Raw genomic sequence first — 23,312 nt, forward strand, 5'->3', positions numbered from 1 at the left:
AAGTTCTAACTTTTCTCTCCTCGTTTAGAGGGCCAAGACTTAAAACATCCCTGACATAAGGCTTTCTCGCGGTGAAGCTTATTGCTCCACACTTGGCACATGTAAGTCAGTAGTACTTTGCCACATCAATGCAATTGCGTACCTGGAGCAGGCTTGGATCGACGCTTGCTTAGTGATTTGGAATTCCAGTGACTCCGTTCAATAGGATCCATGTTCCATTGACATTGGTGGCGTTTGAAAATATTCGCCTTGACAACGCGTAGGCCCATACGCAATTTCTGAGCCTGCTACGGCGTGAAGCTGCTGAGAGACTCACACACACTCCACGACCCCAGAAAGGATTGGCCAACGTGCTTCAATATACCATGGACTTTGTGTACCAAGAGTAAGTATCAACTTGCCACGAAATGAATATGGATTGTTGACGGCTTCATTGAGACTTCCTGGCAGCAGTACAGAAAAAGCGTCCGACTGTAATTCAGCCCCGGATCGCCCCAATTATTCATCAAGTTCGGGCCATCATCGTATTGACAAGATGATAAAATTCTTCTTGGATCATCCTTGGTTACTGCTCAAAGACATGATCCTACTGAGCCTAGCAGTCCCCGGATTCGTCGCTCTCATAGCTCCGTCAGCAGCGTGCACAGAACCGCAAAGAGCAGCAACGGCATCGGAAAACCAGGCCATTATACATACTGCACCACTAGGACATTGCAACTGTGGTGATTCAGTGGCCGAGGCTGTGGAGATGGGTTGCAAATACGATGCCCTCGCTGCCGCCTGGCTCCCCGACCACTGCAGAGATGACGCCCTAACGGCTGAGTTTGAGAGGATGGGACACGAGAAGGGAGGGAAATGGCCGTATTACTCAGACCAGAACCTCACGAAGGGTATTTCGGTAGAAGAACTGGGACCTAAAGCTGACGAGCCTGGGTTCTTGTTCTATTCTACAGGAGAGTGGCATATGGCGCACTGCTTGTTCTACTGGAAGAAGCAGTATAGAGCACGGTTCAACAACGTTACGGTAGAGCCTCGATACGATAATGAGCGCCATATTCAGCATTGCATCACGGTACTGTTGCAGCCTGGTGCACTGAAAGGAAGGGTTCAGGCAGGCGTAGAACTTGCTTCAGACTATCTTTAGCAGTACATGACGCATACAACAATATTTTGCATTCTTTGGCTCTCACCATATGGTCTTTCAAGCTCTTATGTTGGTGATGTCTCTTCATACTTCAGCACGCTACATACCCTACTATAAGCAACTTGCCAGCACATCCTTCCATAGCGAAGATACTGCTCATTCTTCATCTCCGCCAACCATCGGCGCATCATAATAGTAGTGACTAAATAGATTGATACCAATCTTCCTTCCAGCATGGACCGGTAAGCCAGCATGAGCGACGCGAGGGTCGCCCGTGCCGTTAGGTAGAAGATTATTCCAAAACACCGCATTGCCCTTCTTGGGGCGAACTAGCAGTCCCTTTCCTGACTCTGTCCTTGAGAACTTATCTCCGTCAGCCGCTCTAGAAACGCCTTGTACTTCAGGAAAGTAGGTCTCCCCGCCGGTGCAATCATCATCCAAGTAGGCAAAGATACTGGCCAGTCTATTGTAAGGCCTCTTCGGATGTTTGCGGCTATATGTTCTGTTACGGGGCTTGTCGAACCAGTCCATATGGATACGAAACCTCTCACTAGGTTCGTATTTGACGATCTGGATGGGCTCTGTATCGATGTGCTGGATATTGCCGAGAATCGACTTCATCTTCCAGGACAGGCATTTACCAACGATATCGCTCTTTGGTACCATTGAGGATTGTGAGGTGCGAAAGCGTGTGTCGACGACTGTTTTGAGGTTCTCGTCATAGACTGGTGACTGCTCAAAATTGTCATGACTAAAATAGAGAAACAGTCAGTTTACGTGAAAGTTACGGCAAATCTGAATGGTAGTTCTAACCTAATTTCCAGAAGATGGTTCACTTCATATTCAGACAGAAAGTTGTTGATATACATGACGAAGGGGTCAATTGAAAGAATCTCGATGGTAGAGTTCTGGTGGCAGTCATAAGTCTCGGATATCTTGATTGGAACCTGCCAGAGACTCTGGAATAGTGGCGACACGTCTGTGAGACTAGAAACAGTCTGCCATATTCTTGCGCAGCTCAAAAGAACCATGCTCAAAGGGATGAGCACCAGAGATGTCTTGAGCCGCGCAGTCTATCCCAGTCAGTAACTGGTCTTTCATACGAGATATGCTGATTGGATACTGTCTTACCATTTCGAAGTGGCTTTCAGGCAATCAATATCTTTCTCTGAATTTGGTAGTAGGTATAAATCGTGTTAAGATTAACTTACTCCAAAGGCTTGCTCTGGAAACAATTCTAGTATCTATTATGGTAATATGGGCCCCATTGCAAAGTTCTGTTTGAGCATGGCGGCTCAGGATATGCTTGAGCTCTCACTGTAACCTCCTCTCAGCCCCTCAAGGCGTGTAGATCATTACTCTCTATTACTCACCTGCATAGTGTTGGTCTACTGGATTGATTCTGCGGTGCCCCTCTCAAACATATGCACGGATTCAACTCGCATTTGTTGGTCGCACCCGACGTTGCAGCCGCAATGAAACCCATGCTTGCCAAGAGAATAGGATCTTTCATGGATACGAGGAAGATTGAGGGGTGTATTGCGATCAGCCTCCTTTTGAGGGAGAGCAAAAGGACCAACATAGATCAGGCATCAAGCAACAAGGTTAAATTAACCTTATTTCGGCTTATTCGATAACCTATCCTCTCAAATCTTGGAATTGGGTTGTATTGAAAGCGGAAAAGGCATCATCACATGTTCCTCTTGGCGCAGTGATGGACTGGCCTCAACCAACATACTCGCATATACGTAGTTGTTTTCCTTCGCTAAACGGGGAGTGCAGCTAAATGTTGAACTTCCAAGCAGAATAGGCTCCGGTCAAATGCCGATATGCAAAGATACCTTGATGCTTGTGAGACAACTTACTGCAGATCCTGCGGCAACAACTAACAACTGGGCATGGATTAGACTGAAGAGAAGCCATGTTGACGATCGGAGATTTCCTGTTTCGTCCAAATAATCGACTCATCTATTCAAAACAGTTAGGACCAACAATACCTGCCCAAGTAACGCTGGTTGATCGCAAAAGTTGGGTATCTGGCCATCGCCCACGTCGAGAACGCCGTTTACCTCAAGGAATTCACTCAACTCGGAAACACCAGATAACCAAGAAATCTTTGCAATATTGTAACACTTTGGACCGTTTGATAAATCATGGCATCTACTTTCCCACGACAACTCCAACTTGTGGCGTGCTACGACTCGCAGGCCGAACAAACTTACGAGAACACGGAGTCGAACGACGACAATGTCGATCCCATCACTGTGATTCTGGTTGAGAAGTCCAAATCTGTGCCCTCTCAGCAGGCTACAGGTCGTTGCATGCCTGAAAAGAAATTAGACGATGGTCTCAAGAATCAGAATGTCATTTCTCGCGCATTCCACTTACCGAATACTCTTGGGGGCGGCAGTGATGCTGCTTACTCTCTTGTGGTCAAAGTAGACACGGAAGCATGGAGAACACCAAGCATCTCTGCATCAATGGAGCAGCCTCAACCTCAGTATAGCAAATTGCGATCCCTCTTCAGCACCTTTAGATATCTTCCCCTACCTTCAGATGAGTTGAGCGACCAAGATTCCCAGAGGAGGTCTCAAAGGTTCTGGATCCGATCAATCATCACCAGTGTTGGTCTCCTATCCCTTCTGGCTCTCATCCTGGTGTTTGCCTTTCCAAGTGCGTCTTCACACAATGTTTCCTGGTCTGAAGAAGGCTACATCCGGTACCCAACACCTGGTAGCGATGGACCAAAGCGTCAACTGCGTATTCTATACCACAATGCCACGGAATGGTCACAGAAGAACCCCCATGACAATGGAGAATGGAAAATCAGAATGGACGACCAGGCCCTTATCCCCGCGGCAGCTTGGGATCCTGAAGAAGATCGATACCAGGCGTGGTTCCATGATCGCTATAAAGTCATGAGCACTGCTGTCAAGGAGAGGAGCTTCATACGACCTAGTTGGCTCGGATCGCTGCACATGGTGGTGCCGTGGGATGATGAGTTTCACCTCGCCCACTGCGTCGTCACATTGAAGCGGTACTGGAAAGCCAAGGAAACTGGAAAGCATGTTTGTCCGCGGGACATTGCTCCGAATCATATCGAGCATTGTCTGAATTGGTTCGAAGGATATGCGTTCCGGCCCGAGCCACAGTTGCCTAAGATGGGACCTACGATGGCATGGCAGACAAAGGTCTGCTTCTAGCTAGTCATAAATATGGCCTTTTCAATCATGTAACGTGTATTTAGTTTCCTGCTAGTCATAATTCTAGTAGATGTTATCTGGTTCCTTGTGAAGCGAGCTCTCGTAAAGCCATTTCGCAAGCCTAATGCTGGGTGCGTCCACCAAGTCAGCCACAAGCCTTGCCAGTGCTAGAGTGAGAGGCAATAGAATAAAGTGTGAAAGAACAAATCCTAACTCCAGACCCAGGATTGACTGCAGTGTTTCCTGTCCAGAGTTTGCTGCCCTGCAACAGCCAGCCCAGGAGTACAAGGCTGCGCCAAAAGTCCACATGACTGGGCCATGAATTAGATACAGCCCATAAGATATCCGACCAAGCTCCTGGCATATTCGACTGCACAGAATCTTCTTAATTATCTGCATGTATGGCACTACGCCCACTATCAGCGTAGCAGACCAAAAGAGATAAATCCACTTCGGGTCGGCCATGATCTCGGGCTTCAGACTGGATAGTAGGGTCCATCCTGGATTGCGGGCAAGCAGTCGTGTTGAAGGTACATGCGGAACACCTCCCAGATATAAACCTACAATAATCACAGCCCACTTTCCAAACCCTGCTCGAATATCGCCGTTCTCTTGAGATTCGCGGTGGAAAGTATCAGCGGAGGTGAGAAGATGGATGTCACAAGTGAGCATTCCGGCAATGAACATGGCTCCATACCAGCAATCCACGAAGTACAAAAAGTACATAATCATAAAAGTCATCCAGAAAATCCGGCTAATAGTCTTCAACCGGCTGAGCGCCACAAGAGACATGTATATGATGAGTGACCCGATAAACTCAACCTGAATGGTCCAAAGGTGAGGGTTATGATCGAACGTGGCTGCGTAACCACTGGGCCCTGTCTTTCTAAAGAAGGGAAATGAGAACTCTCTCAGTTGTTGCAAGAGAAGAACAATGTCCCCATACAAAGAGAGCTCAGAGAGCCCAATCCCTGGCCACAAGGCCTCGATACCGTGTTGGAAGAGTATTACAACCAGAGTCGTAACGAAAACAGGAGCGAACAAGCGCAACCATCTTCGGAAGAGCGAAGATGCAATCACCGCTCCTAATTTCTCATATCTTGCCGCATGTATCAGACGCAAGGGAGTCGCCGAGAGTGCGTATCCCGATGCAACGAAAAAGATGGCGACCGCAAAGTGCCCTCCACTGAAAAGCAGGCGAATAAAAGGCATCGTGGCTAGCTCGTATCTCCCTCTGTATCCAAAGGAGCGCTCAAGCATGACGGCATCGACATCGTCTCGTGGGAATTGCTGATGATGATGGAAATATACGAAAAGGGCGCCAATGCCTCGAAGACCTTTAAGCCACAGGGCCGATCCGCTAGAGATAGTGGGAGTTGTCATTGTTGGCTATGGTGTTGATGGAAACAGAACGCTAAGTGATGAGCTTTCGTAACGTGTATAAACGATAAGTACGTGTAACGAGATAGAGCTGCGCAGGGCAGCCATTTTTATATGTCTGATGAGCGGGGTCTGGCTAGCGACCAACACCTGAAAGGTCCCCTGTTCAATATGTAACCAGGGTGAAGATAATCCGCGTCTTCTGAAGGCTGTATTAGATATTTGTCCCAAATATCACACTTTAATGATTTGCAGAACCCTGGAATCTAAATAAGAAAGTCTTGATATTTTGCCGTATCATTCAGTCCGCTCTTTATGATAACGCCCAGCTTAGATTTCACTCCCTCCAGATATCATCCCCAAAATCGACCGCCCAGAGTGCTCCCCAAGCGTCAACATCGCGAACCTTCGAATCCAGTTCCCATCCGGCTGCTTATTCGGATCATTCGCTATGCGCAGAATATCTGGAGGACAGTGACTCTCCATATACATCTTCCTCTCCTGCATCTTCTCCGGCCCCTCAGAAGGGATCGTTATAAAGCTCTGAAGAATCGTAGCATCACTCGCCGTCATATTCGCCAGAACGTCGCGCAACAATGTCCTCGGTAAGTAATAGCCTCTCCCCTGATCGCTGAGGCCTTTTTGAGCTATTAACAGTGTAGCTCTTGCTTCCTTGGGATCTGTGTCGCCGATATCTAATCCAGATCCTGTCATGATATGCCCTGGCCCGGTAGATGTTGTCAAGGATTCGATTTTGCTTAGGGATAGAAATGCTAGCATCGCGAGAAAACGTGTCAGCATCATGTTTCCGTATTCAAAGCTATGTCGGAGATAGTGAATTCGGAGAATGGTCTCAAAGTAGCCTCGGTATTTTGAAAGGGATCTTTGAAGTTCGTCTTCTTCGCTCGGGAGGTTTGGGGCTTGTCTTTGTCCCCCTGGTGCGAGAATCTCGTAAAGCTGAATGATGACGTAGCAATAATGAAGACTGGGAGATGTTAATAACTGTCGAACAACTGTATATCATTCTCTGGCATTCGAATTAGATAGGGGTGACCTACTGTAACTTGAGTTGTGAAGGCGAAACAATCTTTGTTGGTGACAGCGGTTCTGGCATCGATTTATACCATGCATCCAGCCTTTCCGTCATCTCGACGATCTTTTTACCCCCGTTTTGGAATAAGTAAGAATCAGTTGAATCTTTGTCAACTTCCAACATGGCCTCGTTAAGAAGGACACTAAAGCTCATCTTTGCTTTGAACACCAAGCCAATCCGCAGTGGCACCAGCGTTGAGCTTGAAGGATACTTCAGCCAAATTTCACTATACCAGTTTGGATCGTGTTCAGGGTCAGGTAGCGGAGTCTTTGGTGGTGCTGTTAATAACGGCTGAGTCATGAATTGGTAGCTCAATGTACTGCTTCTGTTAGCTCTGATTCAGCCAGAAGAGGAGAGTCTTACCATTGCCAGTGAAACAAAGACCAGGCTGTAAGATCATATGAGTTCCTCAACTTCTTGTTCATGATGTATGTTGTTGGTTCGAATAACCCCAACTCATGGGCTATTTCTATTGACCGGACGAGGAATTCTGATGATAAATGATCCATATCAAACATATTGATGATAGTATTCAAGACCAGAGCTGCTTGCAGCGTTGTCAAGCTTCTGTTATAGGTCACCTCAACTATCCATAGCCTTTTCGCTTCTTCGAGGAATTTATAACCAAGACTATTGGGATTCCAATACTCTGCGGGCTCGGATACATTGTTCCGACATTGCTAACAGGTTGTTAGCAAGAATACACTTGATAGTAGACTGGGGGGACTTACGCATCCAACTGCTAAAACAGCGTTGACGAGAAGTGATGAGCAAAATGTATTGGATCCACTGGTCATATCATCGAAGAAATAGTCCTTATGAAAGAACGTGAACCAGTCATATTCCTGAAGAAAATAGGCACGTACAAGCTCTCTCATCTTGTCATCGCTAACATTCACAGCAGTCCATCTCGAAGGCATTATCTCATCCAGTCTTGAGTCAACGATGGTTGCTGCGTGATGAGGTCTCAAATACTGTGCCCGATATCCCAAATCTGTGTCCGTAAAAACCGGAGATGCAATACTAACAACATCATCTCTCGTACTCCACTCATGTACAAGAGATCTCATGAAGGGATTCTCGTCAGTCTGCAGATATGTAGGCATGAGCGGCGAGTAGATGAATTGATATCGTGATCTTGTTTCAGGCTCGAGTTGTACTTGGAGCAGTAAATCGGCGCTTGATAGTTGACGCATCAAGGTTTCGGCATCGACACCAGCTTGAATCCGTCGTACGATTTCGAGTCCTTCATTTCTTGGTCGTGATTGAATAGCTCGGTATACAACCGCTGCAGGGTGTGATTCCAGAAGTGCCTCGTACTTATCACGATAGTCTGTGTCGGATGCCACTCGGTAAACACACCCGGATTTCCGTGCCCGACATTGAGAGCATACCGGCCGAGCTCCGTTACACTATATCAACCGATGAGTTGCCACCACAACACACGTGATGGAATCCACACTGACCTTTACTTTCTTCTGCCGACATGATTCGCATGCCAAGGCTATGGGAGCTCGTTTTCTTGCCAGGGGAGCAGTATGATAGTGAGTAGAATTTTCGGCCGGCTGGGGACGAGCAGCTGGGAGTAACCGTCGAGGACCACCTGCTTGAGAGGTCTGTTGAGCTGATGATGTCGATGCTTCGGAAATACTTGGCGTTCTATGAGGTATCATCTTCGGTAGGTTGATGTAGCTTGGTAGAAAGGCAGAACTGCCATGACTTTTACGGGTGTGATATCGGAAGGACACAGCCCTTAGCCGAAACGTGAGACCACACAAGTGCGTAATTGACTCATATGAGTATTAATTTCCTGCTAAAGAGCCGTAATGTGCTTTTTCTATGTTCGAACCATGATGTCATGGTTGTTGAAGCATGATGCGCTTTGTTTCTTGGGGAGCCACAACAGCCTCCATATAAGAGATACCTTCTGATTCGCTCAATCAACTGCGCCGGGATATATCCTGTATTTCTAATAAGCTGGTTCATTATGATGTGCCATGCATTGAGATCAGCCTCTAGTGCCAGCCTCACCGCCGACCTGTCATCGAGCCTGCAGGAGCTTGGAGGCCCTTTTTGTTCATGATGCCTATATCTCTTAGGTAACAAATTCGTCCCCAATATTCAGTTTATATCAAAATTGGTCATTATTTTGTATGCCTATCAAGCTACTGCGTGTGAACGAATGACACAACTATCATGAATAAACTGGTAGAGATATTATTCAAGCCACAGAAATGGCCATAAAGGCTTGATCTTCTGATACTAGTGTAGCGACTTATCTTTAATGATATATTGGTCTCTGTTTCTCTGTGTTGTCAACTGAAGATCTTGAAGATCGGGGATAAGGATCAGTCCCTGAAACTGCAACGCATAGAGCCCATCAGCAATCTCACATAATCCCCATCTGGATTATGAATTAAAGGGAAGTATTAAACGCGCTTCAAGGTGGATATCAGCATTTAAATTCCGTTCGTCACCCCGAATTCCGGCTTCCGATCTCACATTTGCCATCTCCACCACTCGTTGGCAGATCCCAGATCGGCCAATTATGCAATATTGAATATCAAGCTCCGGGATTAACGTTCTTGGCTGCCAGACTATTGAAAATCCAGGGTCCTGGTCGGCGGGAATTACCCAAACCGCTGTTATGACGCACCACGCGATCTGCACCAGGACATGTCACTATTCCCAACGTGGTCTTACCCAGCGCTGTCTTATTTGTGGCGGGGATCACATCGCCTCACAAGCCAGGCATGTAATATCATAAAAGACGTAAAGTAAACATATGTCGTGGCAAAAATACTTTAATTTTTATGGGATATCCAATTATCTGTTCGTTATTATGCCTGGCGTTCCGAGAAGCAGAGGCTGTAACTCTTGTTTGAAGCAGAAGAAGAAGGTAAGCACAGAGGTCTAAATACATGCTAGGAAAAGAGGAACCTACTTACATAAACTAGTGTGACCAAGTCAAGCCAGCTTGCTCAAGGTGTGCACGACTTGGAGTCCCATGCGTCGGTTCAGGTGAACAGAAATATGTCTTCAAACCCGTATCATTCACCAAGCCATTCAAGACCAGCTTTTCGAAACCACGAAAGCGCGAGACATCATCTCAGGCATCCATTTTGCATAAGCCTCAAAACTCGTTAACTCTTCTACAAGCCAAACTTGTTGCGGCTCTAGAAGTAACAGACTTTCGATATGGCCTCCACTGTTATGGGGACTTTCTAGAGCATGTTCCCAAAAGGCTTGGTCATAGCCATGCTCTCGATGTTTCTGTTGATTTGATGACAAGTACCTTGCCTTATCATTATACATATGAGATCCCATCTCAAGTTGAAGCCAAGTATAGCAGCAGCTTGAAAGTATTGAGAGGTCTCCAAGATAAGAAAGCTACACAGATCGGCTTCGAGGACGTTGCAGCCTTTCCAATCCTGACGATATGCCAGGTAAGTACATTCTTATGTAGAGAGCATGCACTGATAATCCCAAAGAGCTGGCTGGGACAAGCAGGTAATGAGTCGCGGAGCCATGGGCAAATACTTGCATGTTTCATGAACGCAGTAACAGAAAAAGGCCAGAGTAGCATTTTCGAACTCAAGTTACTGGAGAGCTCATTGATAGCTCTATTCTTCGAGGCTCTTGTGGATACACGAATCGACTTGGAACAATACGTCAATGACCTGAGCTCACAGTCACGCCAAAACGCATACGACTATAATCAAGATCCTCACGTTCGATCTTTCCAAGTGCAAAGATTTCTGAGGATACCGAGACTATTGCACGAGCCTCTTCGACACGTGGAAGAAATCAAAACCACGTACAGAGAGTTGCGGGACGATCATGCAAGAATACAGCACCAGCTCGACAGCGTAAGAGAGCAGAAGGATCCTTCTGAAAACTTACACTGTCGACAAAAGCTTGTTCACATGCTTCAAGTTACGGAAGCGATCCTTCTCACGGCAGCACTAGCTTTGAACAGAATACTTGGGGCAGCATATCCAGACGAAGGCGTCTTACTCCTGGAAGCATCAATGCTAGCGAACGAACTCATCATCCTTGCTAAATCAGTGTACGATCTCAGACCTCTTGGTGCCAGCTATATCCCACCATGCCTGGCAGCTGTAGTAAGTCATTCTCCGGCTAGTCTGACTATCGGAGGTTACTGACTCCTTATCTAGTGGGCAACATCGAGTGCCTTGGAAGCTCAGAGCAATGAGATTGAGACGTTACTCGCGGAATATCAGGTTGATTATGCTCGCATCAAGTGGATGGATCAAGCTGTATTACTGAAGGAATTGAACGGGACCCTACTAGGACGACTATCTGAATCGACCAGTCGGGACAAAGTCAAAAAGTCTGATAACGATGGAGATCTGGAGATGTTGATGGTCCATTTTAAGGTAGTGTTCGGGTCCATTGGAAGCTATTGATTCCCGTCAAGCTGAGGTTGTTGGTTGTCAAGCCTGCAAAGTTGGAAATAGGTATGAAAGCTGATCAGAAAAGATTGGAGCTCCTGGGGGAAGAAAATTAAATATTATTCATGCCAAAGAGTTGACATCATTATTCAAGTCATGCCGTAAATCAATATGTTCCCGTCAATCATTAATTTCTAGGACCAAATTAGAGGAGCACAATCGCTCCAAGCGCAACACCAGCAGCGGCAATAAGAGACCTCTCCATAACTCCAGCCGCATTAGGCGCAGCAGTAGCTGCCGCCGCAGCAGGTGTAGAAGTAGAAGCAGCCTCCTCAGTCGATTTGGTCTCCGATGGCAGTATCGGAGCCACAGTAGTTGATCCAGTCCTTGATGTGATTCCCATCGGTTCTGCTGATGCAGATACGGCATGCCTCGTCGTAGTCCTCGTTTCAACCTTAATCACAGTACTAGGCTCAGCAGTTTCCGTCACTGTCGTTTCCGATGTCGTCTCCGCAGCTGCAGCAACAAGCGTAGTCGAAGGTTTCCAGCACGAGAGATATGAGGTTCCGATGGTCTCAGTGCCGGTATATCCGGCACATCCAGGCACGCCAGTCTTTGGGGGTGCTCGGCCGCCATCACAGTCGAGAGGGTCACAGATCATCCCGTCGTCGGGGTCAAACCAATGGACTATTTTATCTTCGCATGTTGTGTAGCTGTGAGTTGAGCAGCCGAATCCAAGGGCTTGCTCGGCGAGCATGAGCAGTGGGATGGCAGCCAAAAGAATTGATTTGACCATTTTGAAGGTCCTTTTAACGAGTGTCTCTTGTAAACGAGTGACAAGTTTAACGAGAGATTTGACATGTCAGGCTTTGACGTGGAGGATGACCATGCTTTAAACAAAAAACTCACAGGGGTCTTTTGCCCAGTGACTGACTCAACGAACCAACCGTAACGTATGATCGTTAGCGTTCGCCAAATCCTTCTGCTGGCGGCTGAATTGTTGTCCTATGACCTCTAAACGACCCATGCTATAGGAGATTGCGGTAGAAGCGAATGGGTTAGTTCAAGAAAGAACAGCTTTGATTGGTTGGCGAAGCTCGTAATTTCTTTGCTGTGCCGTTCTTCCATCCCCTGTAGAAGGAATACGACGAGCTGCGCCTTGCTGTTAAGGTACGCTGGCGGATCGACTTCAGGGATTATTTAGGTGCTAAGAGGAGAAATCACCGAATTGACAAGACGAGGCCATTTACCAGTACCTTCGACGGGAGTGGGAGACAAGTTGGCTTTACAATTTCTACTTCAAAGAAAGCTACTCCAAAGGTTTAAAAGTACTAAGATAAACAATAGGATGACAAAAAAAACGAATCAAGGCTTCAATTTGTTTTGTCAGATTTATGTTATCGAGATTAATACCAAAACTAGCTGGTGCTCCGCCTATGAAGGCGTATGACAACGAGAGATATTTAGTTACACCGCAGCCGTGTACACCGTACCAGTGGCTTCAACAATTATTTTGAAGCACCTCTATGCTATATGTATCTCTATTAAGCTGAATATGCAAAGTGGTATAGAAGAACAATGAACCAATCATGTCAATTCTTTTACACGTTATGACTCTATTTCATCGCTCCAGGTCTCAATTAGTGCATCCGGCCCCGGCTCCGGTTCCGATACCGGCCGGTCGATTAAAATTCCGGCGGGGTGGCTGCCATTCGCGACTCATTCGATCCCATTTCCCAACGAGGGGCACCAAGAATTTTCCAAGCATCAACAAGCAAAACAACAATGGCCACCGATTCGACACATACGCAATCGCAAGTCTACCTCTCCACGAGAGGTGGCGACTATGGTGTACGATCTATCCGTCAATACTCGAATTGACACTCTGCTGACCTCCAAAAGCTCTCCTTCGAGACCGTTGTCCTAAAGGGATTGGCTGCCGATGGTGGTCTTTTCTCCCCCATGAGATTCCCGCTGCGACAGAATGGGTGCGTACGAGCCGATCAATGCACCTCTTGGCTGCGATCGAAAGCGACGAATGTCGGGATCACGATTAACGCGATACTAGCAAAGCTGGAAAGACCTCTCGTACCAGGAATTGGCCTTCCAGATCTTCAGCCTCTACATCTCCCGCAGCGAAATCCCCGCCGAAGACCTACAAGGCATCATCAACCGAAGCTACTCTACGTTCCGCGCCCAAGAAGTCACACCCCTCGTCCAGCTCAAGGACAATCTGCACCTCCTCGAACTCTTCCACGGCCCTAGCTACTCCTTCAAGGACTGCGCGCTCCAGTTCCTCGGCAATCTTTTCGAATACCTCCTCGCGCGAAAGAACGAGGGCAAGGAGGGTAAAGACCGACATCACTTGACTGTTGTTGGTGCGACGAGTGGTGATGTGAGTCATGCTGTGGCCTGATTGCGGTAATATCCTGACGTGTGAATTAGACTGGATCCGCTGCTATTCATGGTTTGAGGGGTAAGAAGGATGTGTCAGTTACTATTCTGCATCCCAAGGGCCGTGTCAGCCCGATTCAGGAGCTTCAGATGACGACGTGCACTGATGCCAATGTGCACAACCTTGCCGTCACCGGTACCTTCGACGACTGCCAAGTGAGTACGCCTTTTGCACGTCCTTCGCGCCGCGCTAACGAATTGATAGGACATCGTCAAGGCCCTCTTTGGCGACCCCGAGACCAACGCCTCCCTTAAGCTCGGCGCCGTCAACTCCATCAACTTCTCCCGCATCCTCGCCCAGATCGTGTACTACTTCTACTCCTACTTCTCCCTCGCCAAGAAGTCCTCCACCTTCAAGGTCGGCGACAAGGTGCGCTTCGTTGTCCCCACCGGAAACTTTGGCGACATCCTCGCCGGCTACTTCGCCACTCGCATGGGTCTTCCCGTCGACAAGCTTGTTATCGCGACTAACGAGAACGATATCCTTGATCGATTCTGGAAGTCTGGAAAGTACGAGAAGCAGCCCGCCAGGGGCCCCGAGGCTCAAGGTGGTCTGGAGGTCGATGGTGTCAAGGCCCATGAGGAGGGTGTCAAGGAGACTCTTAGCCCTGCTATGGACATCTTGGTTTCGAGCAATTTTGAGCGTCTGCTTTGGTTCTTGGCTTATGAGTTTGCTGCTACTGTTGGTATGGATGTTGAGTTCAACCGCAAGCAAGCCGGTCAAGAAGTCGCCACTTGGCTCAAGGATCTCAAGGTCAAGGGCGGTTTCGGCCCCGTCTACGTGGACGTTCTCAACAGCGCCCGCAAGACATTTGAGAGCGAACGCGTCAGTGATCCCGAGACTCTCGAGACCATCAAGAGCATCTACGAGCAATTCAGCTACGTTCTCGACCCCCACTCCTCCATCGGTGTCACCGCCTCTCTCCGATCTGCCCAACGCGCTGAGGCCAACCTTCCTCACATTTCTCTGTGCACAGCTCACCCCGCCAAGTTCGCCGGTGCCGTTGAGCTGGCTCTCAAGGATGAGAAGGACTTCAACTTCCAGGAGAAGGTTCTCCCTGAGGAGTTCGTCGGTCTTGAGAAGTTGCCTAAGCGCGTTTCTGATGTTTCGAATGACTGGAAGGCTGTGAGGGAGCTTGTTAAGGAGCAGGTTGAGAAGGAGCTTAGCGGACAGCGATGAATGTGAGATGAAAGAAAGGTGTTTGTTCTGGGTTTCGAATGCATATTTAGAGGGTTAAAATGATCAAAAGACAAAAGACGAATTAGACATCTTTTCTGTGTTTTCTGAGTTTAAGATGACCTGAATATGAAATAATGAAGTGAATGTTTCTGAGCAGTTCCGGGGACTCATTAATGTGCGCTTTCGGCTTTATTGAAAATATGCCTTGTTTGCCTTGTCGAGCCATTTTTTGGCGCTATCTATATGCCAGAGTCTCACATGGCTAATTCTCAAGGGCTGGCTGGGGTAAGTGAAATGCCAAGATGGTCTAATGTTCAGCTGAGACAACCCCTGCTTTCAGCAAATATGCCTCAGCAATTAGATAAATGCCCTACGTCCTCGATCAAACTTCAAACCTTGTCAATTCACACAATCACTGGATATTTCTTGACAAAATGAGGCCTCATTTGTTCACTTTGCCTCTGCTCTCAGGTCTAGCCAGCGTATCAGCTGCAGCCAACACCGAAAGTGGCTATCTAGCAACCGTCACCCTCGCCCCAACAGCCTCGGGAGCCGAAGCCTTTGACCTCGAAGAAAAGCGTGCAGAATGCTTTCAAGCTTGCTACAAGACGTATGGAAACTACAAGTCTTGTACGAGAGAGGGTGTTGTTCAGTGCTGGTGCAATGACTCTGTTGATTGGGTTGAGAGAGAGGAGGATTGCGTATGGGATATCTGTGGTCCATCTGCGTATAACCGTGAGTTTCAATCTATGGATAGTTTGTTGAATAGAGAGCTGACCTTGTGCTAGTCTATGGGGATGTTTTGAGTAGAGTTTGTGAGACTGATACGGCTTCTGCTAGCCAGGCTATTGAGACTGGATCAACAGTCAGTTCACATAGAAACAAGCTTGGAAAATAGACTGCTAATATGGAATAGTCGTCTGATGAGAAGGTCACTTCAACTTTGGCAGAGACCGCGAGCAGAAGCACAGCTGAAACTACAAGCAGAGATGAAACTAGTCAAGCTCAAACAACAGAGACCTCAACTTCTGGTAGTGTTTCCACAACAGCTATTAGTGAAACATCAGCAGCAACTACGAGTGCGGAACCAAATAGTGGTTGGAAAATGGGTTCATCGTTGGGTGTTTCGGCTATCCTTGCTATTGGTGCAGTCTATCTTGCCGGAATGGCGTTTTAATGTTGCAGTAGTTTTCCAGAGAAGTAAAGATAATAGATAATTACATACTGTATCTACTTGAAATTTTAATTATTATCTCAGAAGTCCTTGGGGAGTTTTCAAAGTTCCGACGATCACCCAGGATGCTGATATTGACTGGACTAAAGGTTTACTAAAGATATACCACAAAGATTCTAATTACTTGTTATAGAGGCCTTGCGCTTTATTACTTTCTAGGGATTATTCATCTGAATTCAAAGGCCTGCGTCAACGAGATCATAGGCAGTGTTGGTGCTCTTTATTGGTTAGCTCTCAACAGGCTCCTACGTCACTACAAACCCAAGCTCAAAAGCACAAGACTAACCTTGTTTTAGAGCTCAATAAGGTCGGAGGCCCTTATCATTCACCGATATCAACTTGTCTAATCTATACCGAGGATCAGATATCGAGTCGTGACACTGCGTCATCGCTCCCCAATGTCCCCAGGAACATGGATGGCAGGGCGGGTGTGGGGCTCTAGAACCTTTTTGGTATATCAAATGGTTCCCTGGAAAACGATCGTCACGGAGCTGAAGGAATGAGGCCGAGATCTACAAGTCAGTAAACGAATTTGGAACCATCAAGGGTCCGATATTTGTTTCCTTTATCAGGCTTAGTTCTGCGGCAAATTCTTTGGATCTTATTAAGGTCCCCTTGGCGGAGGCCCTTGGAAATCTTTATTTGTCGATGCACACTGATATTATTAAATCAACAATTCAAGAATTCTGTGAGCTTGAGATACGAATCATGATAGAAACGTGGCAGATTATATTGGGGGGCGCTACTCTCTCTGGGTACCTGCTGGCCTCGCTACACCAAGATAACCAGAAGTCAAGGTTTTTGCTTGGCTTCTTAGGGATACTGTGCTTAGAGACAGCCCTATGGTGCTTTTATAGGATCATAATACGCCCTCGATTTATATCGCCGCTTCGCCATATTCCGACGCCCGGAGGAAATCACTGGCTTTGGGGTCATGGAATGAAGCTGTATCGAGAGCCATACTGCTCACCAGTGAGAGAATGGTAAGTAGACTTCTACCTGCATTCTTGAACGCAGCTCACAAATCTGGTAATAGGAACGAAACAGTCCCCAACGACGGCTTTTTACGATATCTGGGCTTCTTTAACGCTGAGAGAATCGTTCTCACTTCTCCCGATGCCCTTCACGAAGTTCTCCTCACCCAGAACTATTCTTTCCCAAAACCTGCTAGCTTGAGAGAAACGGCAGGGAGATTCTTAGGAATTGGGCTTATTCTGTCTGAAGGAGATGCCCACAAGCTACAGAGAAGAAGCATGAATCCTGCTTTTGCACCCAAGAACATCAAGGCTCTGTATCCACTTTTCTGGGATAAAACGAGAGAAATGGTCGAGAGCATCACAGCGGATAGACTTCAGACGGTGGAGGTGGTAGAGTGGGCATCGAGAATAACTCTCAATCTCATCGGTGTAGCAGGCCTGGGAAGGGACTTTGGGGCCATCCAAAATGCGAAGAACGATATGGTGAAGACGTATGATGTCGTGTTTCAACCATCAGCCCAAGCCCGTATGCTGCACCTCATCGAGAGTTTGGTTCCAGCCTGGGTCCTCACAGCTTTACCTATCAAACTCAACTCAGATATGAGTCAAGCAGCTGGATCAATACGCGAGACGTGCAGAGACATAATATCTTCGAAGCAGAAGAAGCTGAAGGAGAAGAAATTGGACGATATGGATATTATTTCTGCGGCGATACGGACTGGGACGTTCACTGAGGATGGACTCATTGATCAGGCAATGACATTACTCGCAGCTGGTATGTCTTACCCTTCAAAATCTCTACCACGACTGACAGTTGCAGGCCATGATACAACAGGAGCAGCGTTCACATGGGGCATCTACCTCCTCGCCAAACACCCAGAAGTCCAAGACCGACTCCGCCACGAAATCCGCCAACGCCTCCCTCCCCTGACCCAAGCAAAAGAAACCCCAATATCTAGCGTTAACGTCGACTCAATGCCCTATCTTCAAGCAGTCTGCAGTGAAATCCTACGCTTCTACGCCCCCGTCCCGCAAACTCTTCGCGAAGCAGCCCACGACACCACCATTCTCGATCAATTTATACCAAAAGGCACACGTATCGTCATAGCACCATGGGCCACGAACCGGTGTACTAAGCTCTGGGGTAACGATGCACATTTGTTTAAGCCGGATAGATGGCTGGGTGAGAGTGCGCACGGAGGTGCAGAGAGTAAATATGGGTTTTTGTCGTTTTTGCAGGGGCCCAGGGCGTGTATTGGACAGGGGTTTGCGAGGGCTGAGTTGGCGTGTTTGATGGCAGGTTGGGTTGGGAGCTTTGAGTTTGAGTTAAAGGATATGAGATTGATGGATGAGAGGGTTGTTGATGTTAAGGGGGGTCTTACGGCGAGACCGGCTGGTGGGTTACGTGTGAAGGTCAAGAGATTAAAAGAGTGGTAGAAGTACTTAGACATATAGATCAGCAACAGAATGAATGATATATTTATGGAATGCGTTAACTTGTATAACAATCCGCTACTCTACAGCTTGGCTCTCTTCTCACCAGCAATATCCCCCAACCACTCCCCCACAAACCCAACACAATCATTCATCCTCTCATAGACAACTTGATGCGTCCCCTCAACCCACTTAACATCAACCCTCGCCTTCAACTTCTTAACATCAGCCTCAAACATCTTCGCCGGCACAGCAAAAGGCCTCTTGGGCATGATAGCAAGCAACGGCACGCTTATATCCTTGAATCGATCGTAACACTCTGCGGGCGTTTGCTTGTCGTACCATAAAGCCCAATCCAAACGAGGGTGAGCGATGAGTTTGACGCCTCCCTTTTCGTCGTGGACGACACCGTACTGGGTGAACATTCGGATAGCGCGTTCGTCCCAGTTCTTTGTACGTTTAGTCTCGCGGAGTGCTTTCTCGACGGCGTCGCGATCGGGAAAGTTTTGCTTGAGACCAAGACAGAAGATGTCTTTGGGGAGCTTTGTCATAGCTTCATTGATCTTTCCTGCTGGAATCATAGCTGGGTCAACCACCATGAGACTGCTGAAGATGTTTGGTGCGTGGACGGAAGCGAGGATAGCGGCTTGGGCGCCGAGACTGTGAGCAAAGACGTGAAGATTCTGTCGTGTAGGCTGCTGAGCTCGAGCTGTTGGCTTGCGCGGTTCAAGGTACTTCGGTAGCTCTCCTCCGGGTTTCACAGGTAGATAAGCTGTAAGGAAGAGCAGTAAATCTCGAACGATGTCTTTCTCATTGGCGTACAAGTATCCCACGGAATTAGCCTTGGCCGTCTGTCCGCTAAGAGGCATATCTACCGCCCAGATCTCTTCAACCTTGACACCAGACTTGCGCAGTCGAGGTAGAAGGTCTTCGAGCATAGGCTCAAACATCTCTTTCGGAACTCCCATGCCTGTAAGCGTGAGAAGAGTTATGCCCTGTTCAGACTTGTTGACGTGGTTCGTTGGGATGTAGCGCTTGGCGACCAGCTTAGGAGGCGGGACGTTGGATGTCTTGTTCTTCTCTGATTCGGAGTACAGCTTAAATTCACTGCTGTTGGCTTTCTTGCTTGCGGGATCGTATGGGATGTTGTATGCCTCGTCGTTGGGAATGTTGGACGGGTCGTCGTTGAACTTGGCTGGTGGCCACGCAGCAGTCTCATCGCGATCATCTGTTCCTCGAAATATGTGTGTCGAAGCTCGCCATTGGGACTCCTCAGACAAATTGGCTGGCTCGTTTGTGGCATTGATGTCGGTGGAAGGTAAGACAAGCGGACGGAGCAATGCCCGCTCATACGTCGTCGATAGATCGAAGCTCATGGTTATTGATTTCTTTTCCGCTCAAATCCTCGAAAAGACAGTTACAAAAGAATGTAAATTAAATAGAGGAAAGAAAGCAGTTCAGCTCATTGCAGCTATATTTCGATCAACTCATCCGAGGCTGATCTATTTCCGAATTCGGCAATTATACAGAGCATCCATGCTGCGGTGCCGTGTACCCGCTCCCCACGGGGCTATTTGAAGCTAATTCTGTCAATCAAGACACTTGATATCATTGACATCCTAGCAAGGAACTCGGTGAAGATCAGGGTCGAGGAATGAAAATCAAGTGGAATCCTTCCGCTCTCATTCCGTGGCTTGCAGAATGCCCGATGGACTACGGCTTCGAGATATTGTTATAGCTCTAAAAGCGACATTACTAGTCACTTTACTATATGGCATGTAGTCAGCTGCTCGTTTGTTAAGGACTACGTGAGCTAGGCTTTTATACGTTTTCGTGAAAGCCTCTGTGGAAAGTCTGCAAGAGTATGATGTATACTGCAGTCTCATCTTGATTGTCATCCGAGATTGTCAAGATAACAAAGATTCTGGCTGATGGATTAAGATTTAACTTATTGTATTCAAGCATATATAATTGGATCCTTTTGACGCCCTACTCCCAAAACTGCTTCTTCAACTTTCCGTCCCCCTGGTATCAACCTGTCCAAGCCTGACAATCTCATCATGTTCAATCCTTACAATCACCCTTCCAGCCTCCTTCTGCAAATCATCCAAGTCCGTCTCCTGCGTGTGACCCACCACGTTAGGCCCATAAAACAACAATGGAAGAATCGAAGTCTTCCACACTGGCATCCCCGGGTTAGTAAACCCTTGGACAACGGCAACTATCAACAAGAGCATCGTGATGGCCATCAGACCAGCCGGCAACAGCACCCACCGCCAGTCAAACACAGTACAAATAGCCATCTCTGTAGCTTGACCTGTAGCCTTGTCATTGTCTTCTAGGAAATCTGTAGTTTGACCTGTAGCCTTGCCATTCTCTTCTAGAAAACGTTTTCTTCTAGCCTTTATACCCTGCTTGCGGAAGTTGTTTGTTATGGCGGTTGCGAACAAATCAAAAGAAGCATCGAGACCTTCGAATGTTGAGTTGTATAGTGGAGGTAGCCACCATTGGTCACCACAATTAAGCTGGTCTTTTGCGCCGCCATCAACATTGGCCAAGCAGACGGTGTTGAAGAGGGTGTGCTCAATGAAGCGTCTTAGTGCTTGCCGGTACTGAAAGCTGAGCGTGTAGACACATTGATGCGGGACTGTATAGTTGGTGCCGTCGACCGGGACAATTGTTTCAGAGTCTGAGGGATCCCTGGTTTGGGAAAAGTTGGCAAGTTTGTATTCCTTGCCATCGATCAGACAGGGCGTTTGCACGCCAACACGGTTTCCTGTCTCGTCATTGGCAGCCCTGTTGTAATCGATGGGCTGCTCGTCAACCACCTTCTCAATAAGCGATCCCCTCTCCACCTTGCCGTAGTATTTCTTGATGCAAGGATAGAGGGCGCATGAAGTTGCCATGGCATTCTGATAGCGCAGGGACACTGGGACCTTTGAGGTCAGCCTATCCTCGGGACACGTTGCGTTCGTGCTGGCAGTAACGTTGCAGCCCTTTTGCGTGAAGCTTAGGGTCGTGATGTTTGAGATAGCGACTTTGGCCAACTGGGCAAACCTAGAGTTTGGCGTGTCGAGCGCCCATTCTAAATCCCCGGACATGGCCATGACCTGGCTTCTGATGACGGCCTGTAGCCACTGTGTATTTGGCAGACTGTAATTGTAGGTCTTGCCGGCGTAGCCCTCGTCTCCATCGCTGTTATTCTTGCTGATTTTCAATTCGATGAACTCCGTTGTGTCAATGCAGGCACTGCACATGGCAATAGAGGAATGAGTTATTCCTTGCGAGTTGGAAGGAAATGTACAGTTTCCAGTGGAGCAAGTTGCAGCTACGTCTATATCCTTGCCCGTAGGGTTAACAAGGCCATTCATCATGGCGACTTTCATGTCACCTGAAAGCTCATTGCTGGCGGCACCTGTTCGAAAGCTTGAATTGTAGGCAGGTACATAATGAGAGATTGGGAGAGATGCCTGCCCTTGGACTGTTCTAGGGCAAGGAACTGTGCTGACAGACTGCTGGGCGAAAGGAGTGATTGCAGGAGATATGATAATGACAAGGGCGGCGATAATGCTCGTGAGTCGTGGGGGAACAGTCCAGAATAGCTTCATTGCTCCAAGGATGCCGCGACTAGCATTATTGAAATGATGAAGATCGGAGACAGGACGGGGTTTCTGCAAAGCATTCCATCCCATCTGGCCGATGAGCTCAGCAACGACAAGTAGCATCGAAGCTCTCATGAATGTGCTAAGGATAGCAATAATTGTGTTGAGACTGATGTCGTATGGCCATGGTTTCAAGACTCTGTTATTGTTCTGTGCTGGGATAACAATCGTAGCTATCAGCAAGCCCAGAGCCAACAGTAACGATAAAGTCTCCCATAGCCAGGAACGAATAGGGCCAGGTTTTGCTTTTCGTGAAGATACATCTTTGGTTGTGATATTGATGTCGTGGTGTTTGTGTTGTTGCCTCGAAAAGGTCTCCATGATGAATGTTGAGTATGGTATGATGAACGCCACAGAAAGCACAGAGCAGCTTCCCTCTTTATCATTGACTCGAAGCGCTCCTCGAGTCTTGAGAATGCCTTGCCTTCTGCAGCCGAGAGGCGTGGTACTTGGCTCGTTAAGAGACCAGTTAGTGCTAACCGCCAGAAATGGCGGGTCGCACTAACAAATTCGCAGGGCGGTTCTGGCCGCTCCTTGTACCCAATTGCAGGGTCTATGCTGTAGATGAAACGCACACAACCAACATGCATAGAGCACAGCCAATAGCACACGTCAATTTCGCGCTGAGACACATTTAATGGATCATCGCAGAATCCTTTTATTAGATCATGTTATGATCGTCAATTTATTCTGGAACCATTGAAAAGTTGTCAGAAATAACTGTAGCTTTAACAATTCTTTTGTAGTGAGTGAATAGAAGTGTTGGCCAGCATAGAATACCGTACACTTGCTATGAAATTTCGCATGACCCTATCATAGGAAAGGACCTTAGTTGGGTCCAGAGACAATAGAATGGATGTAATGAAAATTCTAGATCTCGATCATTCACTGCCACCTCCAACGCAGGCGGTTAAATTTAAGCGCTTGGTTAACCTCCAGCCTCCGGAAGTGCTATTCGCGTCAACAGCTCCAATAGGAATGTCTGTGTATATTCGCTTAGGATTGAGACAGGGTATCAAAGGAAAAGCCAAGATATTTACAGAGTATTAGTTATCGCTGGATCTTGATCCTTGAAGCTTGGTATTGGTAGCTTGGCCCAACACTTGACTGGATTGATTTTGCCTACCCTTTCACAT

The 23,312-nt window shown here is 47.5% G+C and overlaps 12 protein-coding genes; 6 read left to right on the top strand and 6 right to left on the bottom strand.

The window, feature by feature from the left end:
- Positions 1–365: 365 nt before the first annotated feature.
- FFUJ_05160 (uncharacterized protein) lies at positions 366–1,144 on the top strand (the record flags this gene model as incomplete). XM_023571468.1 has 2 exons in its annotated part: positions 366–385; positions 439–1,144. 2 exons carry the CDS (start codon positions 366–368, stop codon positions 1,142–1,144), a joined length of 726 nt encoding a protein of 241 aa, XP_023425768.1.
- A 156-nt stretch (positions 1,145–1,300) lies between these two features.
- FFUJ_05159 (uncharacterized protein) lies at positions 1,301–2,175 on the bottom strand (the record flags this gene model as incomplete). XM_023571469.1 has 2 exons in its annotated part: positions 1,301–1,895; positions 1,958–2,175. The coding sequence occupies 2 exons, from the start codon at positions 2,173–2,175 to the stop codon at positions 1,301–1,303; spliced, it is 813 nt and encodes a 270-aa protein (XP_023425769.1).
- Positions 2,176–3,297: 1,122 nt separating this feature from the next.
- FFUJ_05158 (uncharacterized protein) lies at positions 3,298–4,347 on the top strand (the record flags this gene model as incomplete). The annotated part of the gene is made up of 1 exon (XM_023571470.1): positions 3,298–4,347. One exon carries the CDS (start codon positions 3,298–3,300, stop codon positions 4,345–4,347), a length of 1,050 nt encoding a protein of 349 aa, XP_023425770.1.
- Positions 4,348–4,410: 63 nt separating this feature from the next.
- Positions 4,411–5,730, bottom strand: FFUJ_05157 (related to hard surface induced protein 3; the record flags this gene model as incomplete). Its single annotated transcript, XM_023571471.1, has 1 exon — positions 4,411–5,730. One exon carries the CDS (start codon positions 5,728–5,730, stop codon positions 4,411–4,413), a length of 1,320 nt encoding a protein of 439 aa, XP_023425771.1.
- Positions 5,731–6,057: 327 nt separating this feature from the next.
- Positions 6,058–8,493, bottom strand: FFUJ_05156 (related to nitrate assimilation regulatory protein nirA; the record flags this gene model as incomplete). XM_023571472.1 has 5 exons in its annotated part: positions 6,058–6,712; positions 6,786–7,139; positions 7,184–7,500; positions 7,552–8,232; positions 8,287–8,493. 5 exons carry the CDS (start codon positions 8,491–8,493, stop codon positions 6,058–6,060), a joined length of 2,214 nt encoding a protein of 737 aa, XP_023425772.1.
- Positions 8,494–9,662: 1,169 nt separating this feature from the next.
- On the top strand, positions 9,663–11,250 carry FFUJ_05155 (uncharacterized protein; the record flags this gene model as incomplete). XM_023571473.1 has 4 exons in its annotated part: positions 9,663–9,719; positions 9,778–10,266; positions 10,312–10,944; positions 10,999–11,250. 4 exons carry the CDS (start codon positions 9,663–9,665, stop codon positions 11,248–11,250), a joined length of 1,431 nt encoding a protein of 476 aa, XP_023425773.1.
- A 190-nt stretch (positions 11,251–11,440) lies between these two features.
- FFUJ_05154 (uncharacterized protein) lies at positions 11,441–12,031 on the bottom strand (the record flags this gene model as incomplete). Its single annotated transcript, XM_023571475.1, has 1 exon — positions 11,441–12,031. One exon carries the CDS (start codon positions 12,029–12,031, stop codon positions 11,441–11,443), a length of 591 nt encoding a protein of 196 aa, XP_023425774.1.
- Positions 12,032–13,020: 989 nt separating this feature from the next.
- FFUJ_05153 (probable threonine synthase) lies at positions 13,021–14,869 on the top strand (the record flags this gene model as incomplete). XM_023571476.1 has 5 exons in its annotated part: positions 13,021–13,086; positions 13,138–13,227; positions 13,304–13,630; positions 13,681–13,845; positions 13,895–14,869. The coding sequence occupies 5 exons, from the start codon at positions 13,021–13,023 to the stop codon at positions 14,867–14,869; spliced, it is 1,623 nt and encodes a 540-aa protein (XP_023427141.1).
- A 434-nt stretch (positions 14,870–15,303) lies between these two features.
- Positions 15,304–16,046, top strand: FFUJ_05152 (uncharacterized protein; the record flags this gene model as incomplete). XM_023571477.1 has 3 exons in its annotated part: positions 15,304–15,604; positions 15,658–15,734; positions 15,786–16,046. 3 exons carry the CDS (start codon positions 15,304–15,306, stop codon positions 16,044–16,046), a joined length of 639 nt encoding a protein of 212 aa, XP_023425775.1.
- A 1,037-nt stretch (positions 16,047–17,083) lies between these two features.
- Positions 17,084–18,517, top strand: FFUJ_05151 (related to isotrichodermin C-15 hydroxylase (cytochrome P-450 monooxygenase CYP65A1); the record flags this gene model as incomplete). XM_023571478.1 has 2 exons in its annotated part: positions 17,084–17,855; positions 17,901–18,517. 2 exons carry the CDS (start codon positions 17,084–17,086, stop codon positions 18,515–18,517), a joined length of 1,389 nt encoding a protein of 462 aa, XP_023425776.1.
- An 80-nt stretch (positions 18,518–18,597) lies between these two features.
- Positions 18,598–19,890, bottom strand: FFUJ_05150 (uncharacterized protein; the record flags this gene model as incomplete). Its single annotated transcript, XM_023571479.1, has 1 exon — positions 18,598–19,890. One exon carries the CDS (start codon positions 19,888–19,890, stop codon positions 18,598–18,600), a length of 1,293 nt encoding a protein of 430 aa, XP_023425777.1.
- A 633-nt stretch (positions 19,891–20,523) lies between these two features.
- On the bottom strand, positions 20,524–22,497 carry FFUJ_05149 (uncharacterized protein; the record flags this gene model as incomplete). Its single annotated transcript, XM_023571480.1, has 1 exon — positions 20,524–22,497. One exon carries the CDS (start codon positions 22,495–22,497, stop codon positions 20,524–20,526), a length of 1,974 nt encoding a protein of 657 aa, XP_023425778.1.
- Positions 22,498–23,312: the final 815 nt, after the last annotated feature.

This window comes from Fusarium fujikuroi, chromosome FFUJ_chr02 (genome assembly GCF_900079805.1).
Source record: "Fusarium fujikuroi IMI 58289 draft genome, chromosome FFUJ_chr02".
NCBI classification, from domain to species: Eukaryota; Fungi; Ascomycota; class Sordariomycetes; order Hypocreales; family Nectriaceae; genus Fusarium; species Fusarium fujikuroi.